We start from the raw sequence: 21819 nt of genomic DNA on the forward strand, positions 1-21819 counted from the left end.
CTATTATTACAAAAGAGGGTGTTTGCCCACTTTTAATCAGAAAAGTAATTAAATTTTTGAGGCAATTTCTCATTATTTTAACAATAAAAGATAAAAAAATGAAAAAAAAATCATCTATCAGGTTTTGCTTTGGTATCTCTTACAGTGCTGTCTGCTATGCTGAGCTGCTAGCGATGCTTGCTTGCTTGTATAAAGAAAGCAAAAACTGGCTTACGTAAATTTCTCAGGAGATCGTGGTCATCTGATTTTTGATTTATTCCAAATGAAGACTATGCTAATTAAAACAATTGTAATATTGTTTCATGCAATTATTTTTTAATTATGATTGACTTAATGAACTACTTCTGCCTACTCAGTTCTCATGGGTGTGTTTGGTAAGTTAGAAAACTTGCCAGAGCAAAATTTCATCAAAGAAAACACTGGGAAAATCAGTGTTATTTCAGAGCCAGTCGATCCTGAACCTTCACCAGTCTGTGTAGTAGCATCAGTGGCCTTGAGGCAATGAAAGAAATTGTCTTTTTCAACAACACTGTGTATACCAATATTAATTTTTCTACAACTGAGAATGTAGATGAAATACACAGTTGTTTTACAATCCCTTTCGATTATGAGATATTGGAGCAATTAAATTCTGCTACATGATTTCTCAGCATGTGTTTATCCAGCCATGTGGACATTTTGTCCAGAAGGATCCTGTGAGAGACAGTATCAGAAGTTTTATTTAAATCCAAAACGATTACATCAACTGGCTTCCCTTGATCAATGAGGTTGGTTACCTTGTCGTAAAAGGAAATCAGATTCAATAAGCAGGACTTTCCTCTTGTGAAGCCGTGCTGGCTGTGGCCGGTGACTGTATTGTCTTTCAGGTGTTTTTCAATACCTCCCAGAATAATCTTCTCCGTAACTTTACCAGACACTGAAGTGAGACTGACTGGCCTGTAGTTTCTGGGGTCCTTCTTCTTGCCCTTGAAAACTTGGCCAATGTTTGTGAGCTTCCAGTCAACTGGGATCTCTCTGGATTCCCAAGACCACTTAAAAATCTTCCAAAGAGGTTTTGTGATGACATCCGTCAGCTCTTTCAGGTTTCTTGGATGAAACCCATCAGGCCCCATAGTTTTGTAGGTATCCAGTTGGAACAGCAGGTCCTGCACAAGTTCAGGGTTGATTGGGAATTGATCATTTCTTCCTACAGCAGCAGGCAGCCTCTGTGAATTCCTCCCATGTTACTTGACCTTGCTTCCACTGGGCATACACCTACCTTTTTTGTCTTATTTCCAAGAGAAGATCCCTGCTCAGCCAAGCCAGCCTTCTGTCTCACCCACTTGGCTTATGGCATTTGTGGCTTGCCTTCTCCTGTGCCCTTAGGAGGTGATGTTCGAAAAGTGACCAGCACTGATGGACTTCAGCACCTGAAAAAACATTTTACCAGGGGACTTCACTTACTTGTTCCCTGAGCAGTCTGAAGTCTGCCCTCCTCATGGCCAGAGTTGAGGTTTTGCTGGCACTTTTCCTCCAGTCAATAGAGATTTCAAACTCAATCCCTTTGTGGTCACTGTGGCTAAAATGGCTGCCAATCTCGATTTTGCTCACGAGATCGACTCTGTTGACAAGAAGCAGATCAACAAGGTCATCTTGCCAAATCGGCACCCTTAAGACCTGTTCCATAAAGTTGTTATCTTGTTTTTTTAGGGATCTTCTGACCCCGGTTGTAGCACCTCTCTGATGCTACTAGTGCACTTCTGGCGAGAGAAAGTCACGCATAAGGATAAGGGCAGTTGACATGGAAGTGTCACTTATTTCCTGAAAGAATAATTTGTCGTCCTGGCTGGAAAGTCTGTAGTAGACTCCCACGATGACATATACATTATTTGTTAGTTCTTACCCAGAGGCTCTCAACTGTGTCATTGTCAGCTGTCAGCTCCATGTATTTTAACCCTTCTATTACCTACAGTGCCACCCTTCCACTTCTGCCCTGCCTGTCTCTCCTGAAGAGCCTGTAACCATCCAACACAGGACTCATCCCACCGTGTTTCACTTACACCAATGATATCAGATCTCTGGGACTGGGCCAAAGCTTTGAGCTCCTCTTGTATGTCTGACTGATGAAGAACTTGACCACTGTCAATTTTAGTAACTTCTCTTTTCTTTGGGGCTAAGCAGGGCAAAGGAGCAGAGTGTAGCTAGGGGCAGGAAAGGAGTGTGTACTAGGCAGCTGAATCAAATGCTCAGACCTTTTTCCTGTAGTGTCTGAAAACAAGGATTCCAGAAGGGACAGTTTGAACCATGCCATGCTCACCGAAATTAATATATACCTGCCAAAAGTAAGTACCTTTCCAGAACGGAAACAATAGAGAGAGAGATTCTAAAAGCTCAAACATATTGACTCTACTGTCCAGTACTGAGATGTGTTTGAAATCATTGTCTTGAAGATGCCTTTGAAAAATAATGAGGTTTGGTTGTTTGTTGTCATGTGAAATGAATAAGCACCATTTCTAATCTTTCAGTGAGGGAAGCTGAGAGAAATGCAGCACAGTCTTTCACCTTACCCACATGAACTCCACAGTCAGGAAGCACACCATAAATGCAAGAAACCATCTCTTTCCTAAATTACCACAGTGACCAGAGCCAGAAGAATGGAGAACTGTCGTACCTAAAGGGGAGATGGTATCTCAAATACCTTTGCAGACAATATTTCCCATGTACAAAACTCTGGTGTGGCCAATAGACAAATGCATTGCTGCAAACAGAATGCCACTGTTTGTTGTTTTCAGTACAAAGGAATTCCAATTATCTCCTATAGGCCTCCCACTAGAAAAGATGCTAATGTTCCAGTGAATTAGAAATAATGAAGTGGTTCAATCTCACCTCCCCAAATCTTTGAAGTAGACAGGTGAGCTAACCAAATTGTTTGAAATACATGTCTTCTAGCTCTTGGGTTGTTGTACAAAGATTTTGAAGGGATTCTTCTAAATAAAAATAAAATACTTAGATTATCTCCTAATTATTTTTCAGCATTCATACAAGTGTACACTTCATAGTAGCCTCTCTGAATAGCAGTCATGGCTTTACAAAGCTTTTAGGAAATCTGTATTACTTTTTTGCCTCTCCTCTATCCTTGCCCTCTTAGATATATAGTCCTTCTTTAAAAAGACTGTCACTTTAAACTGATGCATATTACAGTTCATAAATACAGATTATTCCATGCATTTTTTGAACTCTCCTAATTGCAATTCCCTGCACTTTGTCAGAGTTTTCTCTGTAGAATCCATAATAGCAAGTGAAATCTTCCTCAGCTTCATGTGATGTTTCCAGTTGAAAATGGGAATCCCTTGTAATGAGATTGTAAAACCAAGATAGAATCCACAGCTCTGTCTGCAGGAGGCATATGATATCTGTTTACCTTGTATTTGCATGGAACTTCCCTGTTGATGGAGATTCTGCCCGTCTACATGTCTACAAAACAGGATCACAGTGACCTGTTCTTTCCTCATCTGTTCCTCAGGTGAAATGGAAGCACACTTGCTTAAATATCAGAAATACGTGGTAGGAAGATCAGATCTGACTGATTTTAGTTCATAGTTCACAGATAAACATAATTACTGATGTTTGTTCATCAATCTTCCTCATACCAAGTGAAATATAAATAAATTAAAGCAGAATGAGGCAGTAATAACATTCTAGTCCTACCTTGCTTCAAATGTATCTGGTTTAAGGACCTGATGAACTTGATAAAACCTACCTTGAAGCATTTATCTTTTAGCATTGTAGATGAGAAGTTGGTAACTCTCTATATAACTGTTTTCCAAATCCAGAATATCTAATTACATAGTAAGGAAGTTTCCTTTACTTATTAAAGATGTGCCAACAGCTGAATGGGGTTCTCTGGTAAGGAAGAGTTTTCTACAATCTATTTTCCTGAGATTGTGATTAGACTGTTACCTGAACAGAATCTGGTATCTGAATTAAAGGACTAGAATATGATAATTCCCACTAATATTAGTGTATTTTCTGATCCCTTAGGCTCAGTTTCTGTTTTCCTAATTACAGTTCTTACACTCTCAACTTTATTTATGTGTTTCTCGTGGTCTGGAGGATGTTTTTGAAAGCTCTACCATCTTAAATCCTTTTAGCTTGGTAAATTATTCCTCTTTATTAGATCATGCTAATATTTATTGTCATCCTGCACATTATTACATGTATCTGAGAAAATGTTATTCTTAGTATGTGTAACATATTTGAAAAACAGAGCTATTTTGGTGCCTTAAGGGAATATCTACCTGCTGTATTTCAGAGAGGAGAGCTGAGCCTTATATTGCAGAGAAGCATCATGCTTTCAAGAATGGTAGAATTCTGTGGAAACAGCTGTAGATGTTACCAGCACCTCGTTGTCATTGCACTTCTTTCATAGTCTGTCCCCAGATTTGGCTTCAGCAGAAGGGTTTCTGTGAGAACTTTTAATCCATCTCAATCAAAATAAACCAGATCTCAGCTATTCTACCCAAACTGGGGCAGCTGATTTGCCCTTTAAGCAGATTAGAGTCCATTCTTACAGCAGCTCTGGCTGTGGAGCTGTTCAGTGATACCTTCTGTTTGAAGAGCAGCAGGGTGAATGATAATGTCAGCTATTCAGTAGATGCAACTGTCCTCTAACTTTCCGGTCCTAATAGAAGATAAATCCTTTGGGGTTTCTATGTGTAGCGCTTGTGTTGCGTGACTTTTCAACCAGTTACATAAGAGAGGCTTTAATTGCATTAAACTGTGCCTCTCTGTCTCTGTGGGAGCTTCTGTCCCACAACTAGTTTATGATTCATACAGTTTTTCATCATAATTTTATTTATTTGTATTTATTTAGTGAGAAAACTTAATAAAGTGTCATTTGTAATGGAGCACAAAAGTTTATATTTGTCTTCCAAGTTCGTTCACTGCTCTTCCATGTCTGTGCTATTGTAGTCTGATGCTTCTTTTTCCTATAACTATATCTGAAATTACAGAAGTGCTTTTGTGCATCCTGGTAGCTTAATAAAGCTACACGTTGACTCTCCTAGCAATCACAGGTAATTCATAGCAGGTTAATTCCATGTTCCAAATGTGCATCTGTTTCCAAAATGTCCTGAGCTGATATCTGGCGTCAGCCAACCTTTTGTGCTCTATGTCACTTAGGTGATCTGGCTTCTTAACTTGAATGCTGGTTTGGTAGAAGTATCAGCAATCATAACTTAAAATGCTAACAATTCGTCTGTTCCTATCTAAAGTAAGTGCCATTACCTTGGATATCCTATAGTGTTAAAAATGGCCATATATATGTCTGTGTTTAGTCACCTGAATCTCATATTCTTTTCAAAAAATCTGCTTTTAAGCATTCTGTATGTAACAATACTTTTTAAAGCAACTGCAGTTATTTGTGAAAAGTAGACAGCTTTTAGAGATTCCCAGTCTGCCTGGAAAGTTATTATTCTTAGCTAAATCGTTTTGCATGTAATTGCGTGGATTTATTTTTTAAGATCATTTATGTTTTGTAAATACTTTTCAAAAGAAATTATATGGTTATCCTCTCATATTTGAAACCCCCAAATAAATAATTAGGAGAAAATAAATGCAGATAATGTTTTTCATTCTTACATTATCCCCACTTGGTATTTATAACTAAAAGACTATGGTTTTTAGTGATTAGTTTCAAAACAGTTACATGTAAGCAATTATATAAAATTTCAGTACATATTCCACATGGAGTTGAAAGACATTTCACTTCTGAATGTAATATTCCATTACTGTGTATGTACCTACATCTAGAACTGGACTGTAATTCTACAGCCAGAGATACTTTTTAGACATTCTTCATTTTCATACACTCTTTGTCACTACAGCTTTGTTTATACAACCTAACGAAAGATTTAGCAAAAGCTAAAGGAGGTCATTTGGGGCAGAGGGCCTTTAGTTTACATTATGGCTTATGAAAGCACCAGTTCCACTCTTTCTGGATTTGAAATGTAAGTTGAAATAGAGCTTGTGCGTGGAATGAGGAGAGGCAAGTTGAAGTATCTTAAAAATACTGCTCAGATTGGAAACATATTCTTTACCGAGGTTACAAAAGAGAACTGTATGATCAGAGCAAAGGACAAAACATATATTTTGCTTCTTTTCTGTTTTTTTCTCATGCTTGGGGAAACTGAATGTTTACTTGGACAAACCCTTCCTTTCAAATGAAATTGTTGGGCAATATCTCCTTTTAGAAACATTATTCTAAAAATCATCCATTATTTTACCAGTGTCTTTTTCCTTGAACATTAGTAAATTGTGGTCCCACTTGTTGGACTGCTTTGCAATTCCGTCTTTGCATTTGATGTGTGAAATCTCATTTAACGAGGTTTCATTACAGTCTTCCACAAAAGAATATGGTTTCAAGAGCTCACCTATCACATTCATAGTGCTTTGCAGTGTTTGTAGTTATTAAGTGTCACACAGTTTTCCTCTTCCCTGCTGTACTACACTGTCAAATGAACATGTACTTTCTGAGCACAGCCACAACCCACTCAACTGCTGACTTTCTCCTGCAAGAAGAGATCACTACAGAATTTCTCAATGCAAGTATATGTGAACTTTCTGCAAAATTACATTTTACATCTATTTCCATTCACGTCTTGAAAATTCTTATGATAGATTACCTGAAAGTTACAAAGAAATACTGAGTTGGTTGGTTTTATTGTTATTTTTGGTGTATGATAGAGCCAAAATATTCCAGTAGAATTTCAGCTTGAACGAGTGTATTGAATTCATCAAGTGTTTCGCCTGAGGGATGCTGACCATTATTTTATCTGTCTGATATTTTTAGTCCATAAACGTGTTAACATTTTAGTTTTCTGAACGATTCTTATTTTAATGTGAGGGTATAAGGCAGACTCTTGTGCTGTAAAATGTGATGGTTCATGAGAGCCTGTCTGTCATTAAGACGTCTAGGAACCATGCCTTATATAGTCACATAGAAAGAAATTCTCATGGAAACGGCATTATGGAGGTGGCAGCTGCAGCTCTTTATTTTTGTCTATGTTGAATTTTGCAGTAAAAGCTTAACCCTTTATGTGATTGATGCAAAAATTACATTTATGTTCACCTCAAGTACAGAATATATATATCTCCAAACAAATTTCTGAAAATATACAGAAGAGTCAAAACAGCTCAATAGGAGTTAAAATTAACTCTGTTTCTACCAGATTACACTGCTATTTCTGAAAATTTGGGCAAGAACTATATTTGGGTATTATAATGTGATTAGAATTAGCAGTAATTACTAATATCCTTCCTCACTGAAAGCTTTTTTTCTTCATTAGAGGTTGACAAGCAATTTGCAGAAAACGCCATATGGAGATATCTCTCCCCCAAAATCTTTCTCAACTTTTCTGTTCCTTATAGGTCATTGTGAAACAGATGAATCAAATGTGGACAGTGAAAATATGAAGGTAGAGGTAGTGAGGCAGGAAAACCCTAAGAACACAGTCAAGTTAAGACTGTGATGTTAAGGGGGTGTATTGGTGGTTGTGAAGCTAGTAAGAGCAAACACATAACCCACAGAGACACTCAGTGTGATTTCTAAGGGGCTGTATGTTTTTTCAGAAGCTGGCAATTTTGGAACCTGGGCACAGAACCTGGAGACCACCAACACCAACCTTGCCAGTCACATTCTGGTGGCTTCTTTAGATTTAGGGAAAAGCAGAAGAAACTGTAATCTGGCTGGACGCTATTGCTCCTTTTCTGTGTTGTTGCTGGTGACAGCAGAAGCCCACATTCTTCATTAGTTGCTTAGTAATCATGGTCTTATATCTCCCCCATAGGCCTGTGGTACTTTGCTATAATTTTTACTATAGTGAGAAAACATTGCTCTGCCTCATCTAGGATACCAACAACCAACATGCTGTCATCAAAGAGCTGGAGCTTGGTCGAAGCACCATGTTGTTGTGTGCTGTATAAAATAATGCCTTCCTGAATATTGCTACTTCAGTTTTTAAAGACTGTGAATTTTCTGTCTTATGCATTTTCTGGCTGATCACCCCATTATATATCACTCTGGCAATACAACTGATATCCTCTCTACTGAAGGTATTCCAGTGTCTCTAGTGCAATCTTTACTATGCAAATAAGAAGACTTCTTTGCTTACCATTCTTCTATAAGAGGGTAGTCTGCAAATATTACTCACTTCTGCTTGTTCGTTTTATCAATTGAGTGTGGGGAAAAGGGAGTTGAAAATACATTTTTGGGCAAATATTACACATGTGCAGAGTTTGATGCTAAAAACATCTTTTTGGATCAAATGAAAGCAGAACTTGAATAGATTAATACTGCATGTGTCACAATACAGTTGTTACCATAGCTATAGAACAATTTTCTCATGAATTTTTATTTTACATTAGAAACTTGTACCATGGCAACAGCAAAGCCTGTGAAAGATCCAACTCCGTCATTATAATTTATCTATTACATCTCTTTTCATTAGTATTATTAACAACTGTTATTCTCCTGAATGTACTTTAGTTTTGAACATGAAATCTCTTGAGATATAAATGTGAATAAGATGATTTTCAACTTTACATGAATGCAGAATTCACAGTCTTTAGTATGCCTCCGATTTTCTTAATGTGCTCCACAGTCTTGGAGTCAGATTGAGGAAAAAATGATGTGAGTTTGATGAAGCATCTGTAAATTATAACTCTCAAATACTGAAAGTGAGAAGTGGTATTCCATAGAGTTCTATATATGTACCACGAGCAACTGTGCTGTGGTGCATCAGTGTGAAAATAAATAGCTGATTGAATTGCAATCTGCTGCCTAAATACTAGTTTGGTTGTATATAAACTGGTGATAATAGCAATATGTATCTGTGGCTTCCAGATTATGGCACAACTGACTTTATTTGGAGTTACAAATGTAAATGTTTTCCATGTAACACAGATACAGCAGTATCACAGTGATTTTCAGAAGTAATCCGCTCAGATGGATAAGCTGTATGTGCACTTGTAATAACACTAAAGTTATGTAGAAATGACATCTGTTTATGTTTTGGTATTTATGATACTATTGACAAGTACAAGGATAAAGTGGTAAGAAAAGCAGTATCTGCTAAGGAAGCAAGATTTCTTTCTGTTGGCTTTTTTTCTTTTTTATGATTACAGAAATAGATGTACTTGCAAAAAAAAAAAAAACAAAAAACAAAAACAAAACAAAACAAAACCTAATTTATAAGCAGAAAGATTCTCTCCACTGGGATTCAGTCCAAGAGTTTGAACTTCCCCTACTCACTCTCCCTTGTATCCCCACCCTCTTGCTTAAAGTCCCTTCTCAGAAGGCTTACTCAAATGCTTATGAGAGAGCAAATTGGTATCATTAAATGACTGTTCAGTGACTAGAGACCTATGCAATGTCATTATATATCATATAATTTCTTAGTATGAGTTAATTTGGCTGAAACAAATAAAAATAAGAATCTAATAAAGTGTTCAATAGCATGTGATAAAGTTCGGGTATAGAACACAATAAAATGGAGAGTCTGATTTTCTCATATATATCTGTAGATTTATAGTTAATTCTAACCAATCAGAACATTGATGATTACTATAAGCAACTTAATGACATGGGTTTTTTCAATGCCCAGCAGTATTCAAAAGACCAAGAATGTTTAGAAACAGACAGAATTTAATACATAAAATATCACATTTTATGCATTACTACTGAGCCTCAGTGGAAATATTTATGTCAGTATCAGTTTTTTTGAAATTTGTGACAGAAATATGCAACAATAAAAATATACCAGTCTCAGATATGAGTAATTATAAAAAGCTAAGAATTTTTTTTTTTAAATAAAGTTGCCTGTTTTAGCGAAGATACAGGAGTAGTAGTATATTATCCTTTTTGAAGTTTTTTATACTTTAGGTTCACAGACTCAGAGAATCACAGAATATAATGAGTAGGAAGGGACCCACAAGGATCACTGACTCCAGCTCCTAGCCCTGCTCAGGGACACCCCCAAGAGCCAAACCGTGTGCCTGAGCATATCATCCAAATGCTTTTTGAACTCTGTCAGCCTTGGTGATGTGACCCTGCAGAGCCTATTCAGTGCCCAACCACCCTCTGAAGAACCTCTTTCTAATATCCAACCTAAACATCCCCTGACACAACTTCAGGCCATTCCCTTGGGTCCTGTCACTGGTAACCACAAAGAAGAGAGACCAGTGCCTGCCCCTCTTCTTCCTCTCATGAGGAAGCTGTAACTGCAGGTCTCCCCTAAATCTCCTCCAGGCTGAGCAGACCAAGTGACCTCAGCTCTCTAAGAGCTTAATATCTTTCCTATATCGCAGTGCCTAAAACTGCACACAGTATTCAAGGTGAGGCCGCCCCAGTGCAGAGCAAAGCGGGACAATCCCCTCCCTTGTCTGACTGGCGATGCTTTGCCTGATGCCCCCCATGACATGATTGGCTCTCCTGGCTGTCAGGGCACTGCTGACTCATGTTCAACTTGCTGTTGATCAGGACCTCCATGTCCCTTTCTGCGGCACTGCTTTCCAGCACCCCATTCCCCAGTCAGTACGTACATCCAGGGTTGCCCCATCCGAGGTGCAGAATGCAGCACTTCCCCTTGTTGAACTTCGTATAGTTGGTGATTTCCCAGTCCTTTGATTTGTCAAGGTCTCTGCAGGACCTCCCTGCCTTTGAGGGAGTCAACAGCTCCTCCCAGTTTTGTGTCATCTGCAAACTTTCTATACCATTTAGAGCAGTGGTATTGCTATCTCTGTGCTTTCCTTATTTCCTGAACATAAAAATATTAAGCATTAACTGCATCAGGAAGCTAAAATAATAATATGAGTCTGTATTTAAAGAGCACTAGATTTAACAGTTGTTAATTCAAAAGTCAAAAGATTCAGAATTGTAATTGCGCCATGGAAGTGTTGGTTGGAAGTGACATCCAGAGATCATTTAGTCCATCCTCCTGTTTTGAGCAGGACTGTCCTCATGAGATCAGACATGTCTTTCCTAGACAGGTCTTGAAACCCTCCAGGGGCGGAGATGCCACCACTCTGGATAACCTGGTCTAGGGTTTCGCTGCACCATGCAATGCTGCTTTCTTCTTAACCTTTATCATGACCACATGATTTTTTTTTTCCTGATGATCCCAGTCTTTTTCATTGCTCGATATAGATGTTATTTGCATTGCTCAAAATCATGAAGTGAAGAAGGCATAGCTATGAGATCTTCGCTTACTTTATCTCATAATTAAGAAAGCTCTTACTGGAAGCAAAAGTTTCTAAAGAGAATTGACAGCTGAGGCAGCTGAACACCACAGGGAGAGTATTCTGCCAGAGCTTTTGTTACTGATCAAGACAGACCAAAGTTTATCCAAATAGTCATTAACAGTGTTCCTCGGTTTTTTGAGTGCTGAATTTGACACACTAGGGGTCTGAGTTGTTTAAGCTACTGAAGTTAATAGCAACTGTGTTTTGAAAATATTCTGTTACACAGTGTTAATTACTCTGAAAATCTTGAAGGATTTCAAATTGGATGCCCAAACTTCTGGATGTTTTCATCATTATATCCTTGTGCCTTATCTCCCATTTATTAAATTAGTATATTATCACATTATAGCCTCACCCTAAAAAGATACCCCAAAAAGTTCATATATGTGAGCCCCTTAGATAATCCACGTTGTAAAAAATTTGAAGAGCTATTGAATAACTTGATATACAAAGAAGAATTTAAAGGGAGTGCAGTAAATAGGTATTAGGACCACTCTTTTTTAGCAAAGAGAATATAAATCCCTGGGGGTATTTAAAAGATGTGAAGATGTGAAACATAGGGACTTTGTTTCCAATTCTGGACCCCTCAGTTCAGGAAGGATATTGAGGTGCTGGAGCAGGTCCAGAGAAGAGCAATGAGGCTGGTGAAGGGATTTGAGCACAAGTCCTGTGAGGAGAGGCTGAAGGAGCTGGGGTTGTTTAGCCTGGAGAACAGGAGGCTCAGGGGAGACCTCATCACTCTCTACAACTACCTGAAAGGAGGTTGTAGCCGGGTGGGGGTCGGTCTCTTCTCCCAGGCAACTATCAGCAGGACAAGAGGGCTCAGTCTTAAGCTGTACCAGGGGAGGTTTAGGTTCGATATTAGAAAGATATTTTTTACAGAGAGAGTAATCAGACATTGGAATGGGCTGCCCAGGGAGGTGGTAGATTTACCATCCCTGGAGGTTTTTAAGAGGAGACTGAATGTGTCCCTTAGTGCCATGTTCTGATAACCACAGCAGTGTTAGATCAAGGGTTGGAGTTTATCTCAGAGGTCTTTTCCAACCCAGTTGATTTTATGATTCTATGACTTGGTTTGGTGGTGGACTTAGCAGTGGCGGGGTAACAGTTGGACTTGATGATCTTAGAGGTCTTTTCTAACCTAAACAGTTCTATGGTACTAGGAAAATGTTGAGGAGCTTCTTCAGCAAGCAAACTTCATTCTGAACACTAAGTGAAACGAGCAGGGTGTTTTTGAAAGCTAATAGTGATCATATAAATAGTGAAATACAGTGCTTACTAACACATGAGAAGATTAATGGTTGCACAGGCAATATTTGTTTTAATCTTTCCTGACTTCCCTAAAGTATTTGCACGGGTATTTTAAAGGTGAAAGCTATTCCTAGATTAGATTATCTATATACTTATGTGTACACAATGCAGTAACTGTAGTGAAAGATCAAGCTGAAAAAGGCTCATACAATACAGTTGAAGTCTTTGAATACATTATAAACTGCTGCCACTCTGACTAACAAAACCACCAGAAGTAATGTTTTAATATGCTGTCACTGCACCACTGCTAGAAAGTAAGACATACACACACGCACTTTCTAGTGGTCACTACATATACTTACTGACCACAGAGGAATGACCACAGCAACAGAGGACAAAATCAGGGCATGAGATGACATTGGTTCTTGGCAGTCTGTACTGTTAAATTGTTTAGGTTTTTGCAAGGTTTGGCCAATACTGAGTAATCACCTAGACAGTATTCAAACATAGTGCAAGTTTTAGCTGAGGCCAGAGACCATTCCCAGTAATTGTTTGGATGGGCCAGCTCTGTCTTGAGAAGAGTTTAAGCTAAAGGGCATGAGTCTAGTAATTCCTTCAGATCCTATAGCTGTTGGCCAGTATTATTAAGTAGTATAGATGTAGCAAAGATATTAGCGAAATTAATGTAGGCATTAGTGAAATTTTTTAATCCATGTGTCTATAAGCTTTTCTTTCTTCTGATTTATTCTTCCTGGTTTACTTTGCTCTGACAAAAACATTCACCTCTTAAATGAGTTCAATACACAGCTATAAGAGACATTTCTGGAACATCAGAATAGGATTCAGCTCATGACTGAGATATCTAAATGTAGGTATCTGTGCACAAAATAATAATAGTCATAATAATAGTCATTGTTAGACTAGTCAACACAGTTAAGAGTGCAAGGAGTGATGCAGTCTCTCGATTTTATCTATCTGATTGTGGTGGAAACTTACATATTTCTTACTCATGTGGATATGTAAAATGAGATGTTTTAATCTGGAGTGGAATCTCATCTACTGGGTTTTTCATGAAAAGGAGAGCCACCAAAGCCAATAATTATTTGCATCATTTATTTCTCATTTTAAATTCACCTTCAAAATTGCCAACACATGTATAATTCTGCAACTTTCAGAAATCAAAGAAAGTGAGAATGTCCCATGTCCTTCTTTTCTCCTGCTTTTTTCCCCTAAACCAACTTTTTCTGCGTTTATTGATCCCTTAAGCTCTGTCATGTCCTACATTTAACCTTTCTCCATAACGGCTCACATATTTTTAGTTGCAAAATGTCTGAAGTGTGTATTCTAGTCAGTTGTTTCCCAAAGAAGAAAAGTATATTTTCTTAGGTGGCACTCTTAAGCTTGATTAGAATTTTATCATGATATTTAACAAATAAGAAAAACATTTAATTTTATTTTTTTATGCTGCTGACTAGTAAAAGATCTGATGATGTTTTGAAGAAACAAGACACTGAAGAAAAACAAAACGCTGAAGAAAATAGAACAGTTTTCTTTTAGAAGTGATAATTTGAGGTTTGGTTGTGGGTTTTATTGCAAGCAGATATTTTAGCTAATAGGAGAAAACTGCTCAATTTCTTTGCAAATTATGACATGATCTGTTTCATTTCTTCTGGTAGCTACTGCTGTGCATATAGTCCTACACTTGGAGTCTATATATGAACATACAACTTCTAGCAAGAATGAGATGAATGTATTTATCATTAATGAAGTAGTTATAGCGATGTGACCATTAGCAGGGACACAGTTATTCTGAGTAAAATATAATAACTTAATGCTATGTGGATAAAGTGATGTTAACCACACCAACATTTTCTATGAAGCAGCACAGGTAGAAAAAGTCTCTTTTTTTTTAAGCCTCCTACTCCTTACAGCAACAGGCATAAAAAGGAGCTTTAAACTTTTAATAATTGACTCTGAATTGTGCAAAAAGTTTCTGTAGTTCCTTTCTGTGTCTATATCTTCTAAATTGCATTCCAATGATTTCTGTGTTCAGAAGTTCCTAGAAATAAAAGCAAGGCTCAGATCTATTATTTAGAGACTGTCAGTAAAAAGGCATCATAGTTTAAATTCACTATTATTATAATGACTATAAAATAAAAATTTACTAAGAATAATCCTGACAATACTGATTCTTCATGTATTTTACCACCTACAAACCAACTACCTAATTTATCATATGAAACTGTATATAATAACTGTATATGTAATTTGTACTCATTTCAACTCTATAACATATTAAAAGAGACACCATTATGTTGATGGAATAGCAATGGCCTGTTTTATAAATTTGTTTTTTCATGGAATCTATATGTAGCACTGAGCACTGTTGGTTGTTCTTCCACCAGTCAGGGTAAAATAGTCAAGTTTAAGGAGAGAGATTTTTTTATTTTTTTTTTTTTTAAGAAAATAATAAATAAGTTCATTTCAAATTTACCTTTTGTTTCTTTACATAAGAACCAAGCAGCATACAAAAGCAATTTTGAGGAGAGTAAAAGTTTTGTGGTTTGCAGTGTTTTATCATCTGGTTCTTTTTACAGTATTCTCTCTCATTTCAGAGCAACTTTGCCAGGGTGAAACGTCCACTGAAAGTGAGTTTCCAGAAGGCCACCCCACTGAGCAGTTTGCAGGTTTACTTCATGGATCATCACCTGCATGTGACCCACCTGAAAATCCATTCCAGCTGTACAGTAAAGTAAACCCGTGCAGTGGTCCACTAGAGAAAAGCATTTTGAGCAAGAGCACAGTACAGCAGATACAGCTACGGAAAGAAAGCAGCTCTGATCCACCTGTTAAGAAAAAAAAACCACCAATTGTAAACAGAACCATATTTCATACTAAAAATAAACCAGTAGAAAATCATACGCTGGTTGGTGCTCCAAGGATAAGTGAACAATGGGTTATTACCACTGGGGGATTTGTGGAGCGAGCATGCACACTTGGGAGAATACGATCTTTACCGAAGACTTTGCTTGAAATGCATTTGTGCAAAAATGTTTCGAAATCTGATTCTAATCTTATCACCCATCCACCAAATGACAAAAAAGCAAGAAGCAATTGGAGTGAACCCACACCAAATCAACAGTGCTCCAAAGGGAATTCAGAGAGAACACCTTCCTTCACATCAGAATGGGAAGAAGTAAGTTTTGTTCATTTTTTAAGTACTAGCAAATATATGGTCTTATGAAGATGCTGTTACTGTTTTCAGTATGTTGTTTCAGAGATGAAATAAAAAGTGAATCTTTCACACTGCAAATCCTCAGAGGGAATGTCACAGTGTAATGCAGGGTAGTTCAACAGCTGGCACAAAATGTAAAGCATTTCTGTTCCAATGCTGCCCACTCAATAAAGTCTATTGTTTCCGTAGTGAATGAAGTTAACCAGAAGTAATTCTGCAATTTGTTGTGGCATTGAAATGATTGTCTGCTAAAGCCCTCACCACTGACACTAATAAAATTGGTAAAATCCTTTGTAACTATACCTATGATTTACGTATTTGCTAATTATTTCCCACCATGGCAGTGTCTGCCAGCAAGAGAGAGGAAAAAATGGCAAGAATAGAGAGTTGCATTCTACAAACCCTCCCTATGCATCATATCCTCTAACTGGTATGTAGCCTGTGTACAAAATGCTTGGCACATACCTGTCTTGTGTATACACTTACAGCTGCAATAAATTCAGGAGTATCAACAGAAATGTCCACACTAAATTTGTAATGCACATGGTTGTAATGCTCATTTAAGAGACTTTATTTTAGGTTTAGAACTCAATTTAAAATAATTCTTAGGCACCTTATGTTTAGCTTTTTTTCTCCTGTGCTGAATTTCAAGAATGTAAAAGGTTCTTCATAAACGCAGAAGTTCCCATCTCATTGGGGTAAATTAAGAGGGTGAAAGGTTTAGCTCTTGCTCCTACAGAGAAGTGAGCATTTCTCTTTAAAATGACTACAAAGGGGAAAATTATCTATCTCCGGAGTGCTTTTTTATTCAGAAAGAACCCAGAGGTTGATGGGTTATTTTTCTAGAAAAAGGTTTTCAGCTCATCTAGATGTCCAATTTGATAGGGCATCTAAAGGAAGTTTCTGTTTTAAAGGAGAGAGTGGAAATGTACTAAGGATCAGGTTTCAGTCTTTATAACTTGGTTACATTATTATAAAATTATTATAAAATCCCAACTAGAGTCAGTTCCAAGTTTGCCTTTCTGGGGGGTCATCAAGGTTTGATTGTTCTTAAGATTAAAAAAATGTATGAATTCCCAATCTGCAGATTCTGTCATAAGTCCCAGATTTTCTTCTGTCACTAGTGACTAATACATACCCTTTCTACTAGTCCTAATATTAAGCTTAGTAAAATGTGCTTCTCTGTGTCTGCCTTCTTAGTCCACACCATCCTTTTGATTCACTTTTTGTTTTGTCCTGTTCTTACAGAAAATAAAATAGGTATAATGGTTTTGACATGATAAGTTCAATGTGCTTTAGAAACATGCAAATAAGTTTTGGGATCAGTGCAGTGTAGTTTCACAGAGAAGATAATTTTTCAATTTGTGGAAACACAGCAATGTATCATACCTACTCGGTAGCCTTGAGGCAGATGGAAAAAAGGGAGCTAGGAAATTCTCTGGACATCTTAATTGAACAGTTGTTTTAATACTTAAGAGCACACAAAAAATATTTTTGTTCAATATTACTGCTTAAATAGACCACTAGTAATAATACCTGATGCCATTGGTATAAAAGGAACTCTACTGTAGAAAAAGAAATAGTAGTCCCAAGCTTAAGCTTTTGCTAGCATAAAAATATTGCAAAATAAAAATCAAAGTGGAGAAATTAATTTTCTACCTTTGATTTTTGCTTTTTGTAATTTTGGTTATTGTTTTCTGAATGAGAGTAACAATGCCATAAATTTATGCATGAAAACTAAAATAAAATAATGAAGATGGGATCCATCAGTTGTTTTCACTGTTCTCTCTTTTGTAGATTGATAAAATCATGAGTTCAATAGATGCTGGAATTAATACTGGACTGGGGGAGATGAGTGATCACGCTACAAGTAAGGAAAAACTACCAACTAGTGTTTAATTTTGGTTTAATTGTCTATAGTGAAACTGTGGATAAGACATTGCTAAGTAACCCACTGTGTTGAAATAATTTTTAGGTATTTTGAATAACCATAAACAGACTCAATGTTGTTTAATATTAGAGATGCATTAGGCCCAGTATCCTGGAGCTGCTGCTTTAAATAGCATGTTTGAGTTATTAATGTTGTTTTGAAATCTTACCAGAAAAAACACTAATGTCTTTGTACTGAAGCCTTTCTTCTAGGGGGATATTTTACAATCTTTTTCAGCTGAGGTTTTGTTTGGAGTGATGGAACCCTGAGTATATATAATCCAGTAACTGCTGACACTTTTAAAAACATTTTATTATCTAATGCTGCTTTGAAGAAATATTTGGCACAGGGCTGAAAATGTTGCTGACAGCCAGTGAATGGTGTTAGCAACAATGAGAAAATTTGCAAATGTTTCCTACCGTGGTGGATTCTGAGAACTCTAAGTCATGCCTAGCCTGTTGGTTTGTCAGCATAAACCTGTACAACTGTGCTGATAAGAATTTGAAATCATTTTACGATGTCTTCTCCCTAACTCACAGAAAGAAAACTTACTTGAATGTCTGAATAATTTAGTACTGTGGCAGAGCAATGTTGACTCACCTGTACTGGTACATCCTTGCTAAAAATTGCATTGGGTTTATGTATTGGGCAGGATGTTATGTATACCTTATCACTTAAAATTTGAAAAAGAATATATTTTAACAACTGTCCATTTCATGGAACAATTAAATAGAATTGACACAGCTATTTTCACTTCTACAGTGAAAAGGGACTCTAGGAAAAAGAGAACACTGATTTGGATACAAATATAATTGTGGATAAAACAAGCAGATTTAGATTATTTTTTTTCCTAAAAATAATAAAGGGCAATATAATGAAAAAGTGCTAGACACATACTGGCAGTCTGTTCTTTCTTTCTTTCTGAAACTGCAGTTTTGGAAAGTAGAATTATTCATAGACAAACTCTATCTTAGGAGATAGTTAATAATTTCTGAAGATATTATAAGTCATTCAGGATTTGCTGGTTATTATATTTTATCATGGTAGTTGTATTGGAATTCAAGATGGAATTCGTTTTTGCATAGCAGCCCTCACAGTGCTGTGCTTCACTGTGGTAGCTAGAGAAGTGTTCACCTTTACAACATCCCAGTGTTTGGCTACTGCTGAGCAGTGCTTGCACAGCACCAAGGCTGCCTCTCCGACATTCCCCCCTCCCCAGTAGGCTGGGGGTGGGCAAGATCCTGGGAGGGGACACAGCCAGGCCAGGTGACCCAAGCTGCAGAGGGATATTCTGTACCTACAATGTCTGCTCAGCAATACTTGACTTTAGATTTTACCTTCTGTTAATTACCTCCTATTAACTACCACAAGGCAATATACAGGTTTTTCTTACTGATAATACAATCTAAGTGATTTTTTGTTAGGTCTTTGGCCCCAATTAGGGGGCTGCTTTGAAATGTTCTGCAGCTAAACAGCTTTTATTAGCGTGTGCTTCTTCTGTTAGCTCCTCTAGTTCATTGGCAAGAAGCGTCTCAGGTCCTTCAATGTTGCCTTAGCCCCTGTCTAATTACTAACAGATGCTAGCATTCTTCTGTGCTTTACTTAAGCTTTTATCTGCCTAAGTGTTGTAGTACTCTGGACCTGGCTTTAACCACTGAAATTTTCATTCACCTTCTCTCTTCTCCTTCTTGGCTCTGTATTAAGCATAACACAGCCAAAGGTAAAGAGCTGGCCTATGCTTAGGACTAAAAAAAATAAGTAGTATGGTATCACATAATATAATTTTGAAATAATTTATCAGTTTATGTATAAATATGAGTTTTGTTAGTTTTGTTTGAATACATATATAAAAAGCTTATCCACTAAAGCTTAAAAATAATGTTTTTAATGTTCAGTGTATAAATCAGTATCTTCTAGTGTTGAACTGAAAGCATCTATATTAATGCTGTGTTCAGAAAACTTCACTTGTCTAATAACCTTTTAGCAAATAGCAAAATTTCTGATACTACTGAAGAGCAGATGTAGCTTCATATGGAATCCTTCATTTTAGTATTAATCATGTACTTCATCTTATACTTCAGTTTTTAAATTAACTGTTAGTTAAAACAAAAGTATATAAAAGTGTATATATTATTCAAACACAAAAATTAAGAACTTCTTGTGCATAATATCTCATTCTCAGTAAAAAATATTTGAGAGGAAATATGTCATATGTTCATAATTCAATAGCTATATTTAAAATTAATCAATGATGACATCTTGTGATGAAATTCTTGAATGATTCTGCCAGATCTTTGGCCTATATTTTCCTACTGGTGACATGTGGAAAGACTGCCCTTAGATCTCCAGGGAAATCTCTTAAGAAGCAATTAGAGGAGCACTGAAAGGAGAGATCCAAAACTTACTGAGTATGATCATGAGGACCACAGCATGCATTCAGAAACAAAGAAATTAAAGCAGAGCTTTCAGTTGGTAGCAGTACAGGTACTGATGGAACAAACTTAAAACTACAGAGAGAAAGCTGGGTGTTGATGTCCTCTGAGGGCACGTAGCATTTAACATCTTAATAACTTAACACTGAAGTCAAAAGAAAGAGTGCTGACAAGGAAACAAGTAAGAACCAATCTCAACAACAACAGACAAAAACTCCCAAACACTGGCCCAAGGAATACAGAGCCTCTTGGTAATAGAGGAAATGAAAAATGTTGCTGGCTAATGATCTTCTTCTCAAGCTAATGTGGAAACATCTGTGACACTTGGCACTTAAATTATGGCTGATTTGTTGCTTCACAAGAGTCAAATTTTGCCAAGTTGCAAAGGATTCCAGCAATCTTTAGTATATACTAATGGTACTACCAAAAATTACCCCAAGCAAATCAAAAGTGCTTATCAGACTCTGTGGCAATGAATAAAGAGGTTGAATATTCAAGATATTGTTTTCTCTCCTCTCACAAGCATCAGTCAGATATAACCTAAATAAAACTATTCTCTCTTCTGAGAGAAGAGAATTTTAAAACAACAACCATTTGTCAAGAAAAAAAATCATAATCTCAAGTAATGCAACTTGGACATAGATTTCATCCCTGGGAAAGATAGGATTATTTAAAAGATTAGAAAAGCGACTTGACAGAGAGACTTGGATCAGTTTGCCAGGTATCTTAGTTGTTTGTATGCTAATGGTAGAATAAAGAGGAACAGAGAAGAATTAACTGAAGAATTAATGAGGACTAGACAACAATTAATTGGATATTACAACAAAATTGACATTGTGAGGAATTTATCATATTTATTATACTAATAGGACAGTCATATAGAAGAAGGGAAGAAGAGAGATTTGGGCTTGTATTTCAAAAATATAGATTTCTTTATGAACTCAGAAATGGGACTAGTTCAAGCTTTTAAATTTCTGTTGGTGTCCAGGGAAGCAGAAAAGAACAGGGTTGTTCTTGATACTTATCCAAAGACATTGGACATGATAGTAATGGGAGATTTTAGTTACCACAGACATTTATTGGGAAAGAAATTATATTACTGCCTAAGAAAAAAAAGGCTCAAAAAGGTAAATGTCAATAAATTCAGAGAATTTATTTTTTAAAAGTCTCTAGGGTGCAAGTTAAAGAGAAATCTCTGGGCTTTTCAACCATATTCTTGGAGGATGGTGTCAGGTACCAAAAGACTAAACATCAATGACATTGAACTTATCTTTAAAAGAGGAAAGGAAGGAGAATGTGGGGAATTATTTTTAATTCACAGAAAAGTCAGTGAACATATGAACTACTTAAAGTAGCTAGAAAATAGCAAAGAAATAAGAGGCAACATGGATTTGCCAAGTGCAAACATATTAAAGCAATCTAATTCCATTCTAGGAGCAGCTGTCAGATTTCTTAGATAAGAAAAAAAACAGTTGATGTCCAGTATTTGGACTTTAGTTAAGGTTTTGACATTGTCTCATGGTTTTTTTGTAAATTAATTAAGAAAGCATGATCGTGATGTAAATGATGGCAGGTCAGATAGACGAATCTTACTCGTAATGGCTGAATTCAGACTTCAGGAGTGTAGGACTGCATTGAGTACATCTGAACCACTAATACTGAGTTAGATAAGCAGGCACTTTTTTGTTATTGTT

At 36.8% G+C, this 21819-nt stretch overlaps 1 protein-coding gene and 1 long non-coding RNA gene across 2 annotated transcripts in view; one reads left to right on the plus strand and one right to left on the minus strand.

Moving 5' to 3' along the window:
- Window positions 1-810: 810 nt before the first annotated feature.
- Window positions 811-12936, minus strand: LOC114065276. Its single transcript, XR_003572909.1, has 3 exons — window positions 12925-12936; window positions 9308-9314; window positions 811-965 (listed from the first exon to the last, which is right to left on the minus strand). It is a non-coding gene; the product is annotated as an uncharacterized LOC114065276 (long non-coding RNA).
- Window positions 12937-15465: 2529 nt separating this feature from the next.
- The window catches only part of LOC114065274 (ankyrin repeat and sterile alpha motif domain-containing protein 1B-like), a 216822-nt gene continuing 210468 nt past the window's right edge, over window positions 15466-21819 (plus strand). The window contains exons 1-2 of the mRNA XM_027899036.1: window positions 15466-15724; window positions 17561-17633. Coding sequence (XP_027754837.1) covers window positions 15563-15724; window positions 17561-17633 — 235 coding nt within the window. The 5' untranslated portion in view covers window positions 15466-15562. The remainder of the gene's footprint in view (window positions 15725-17560; window positions 17634-21819) is intronic.

The sequence above is a fragment of the Empidonax traillii genome, unplaced genomic scaffold (assembly GCF_003031625.1).
Source record: "Empidonax traillii isolate 1590-97213 ecotype Southwest subspecies unplaced genomic scaffold, ASM303162v1 scaffold634:size670481, whole genome shotgun sequence".
NCBI lineage: Eukaryota > Metazoa > Chordata > Aves > Passeriformes > Tyrannidae > Empidonax > Empidonax traillii.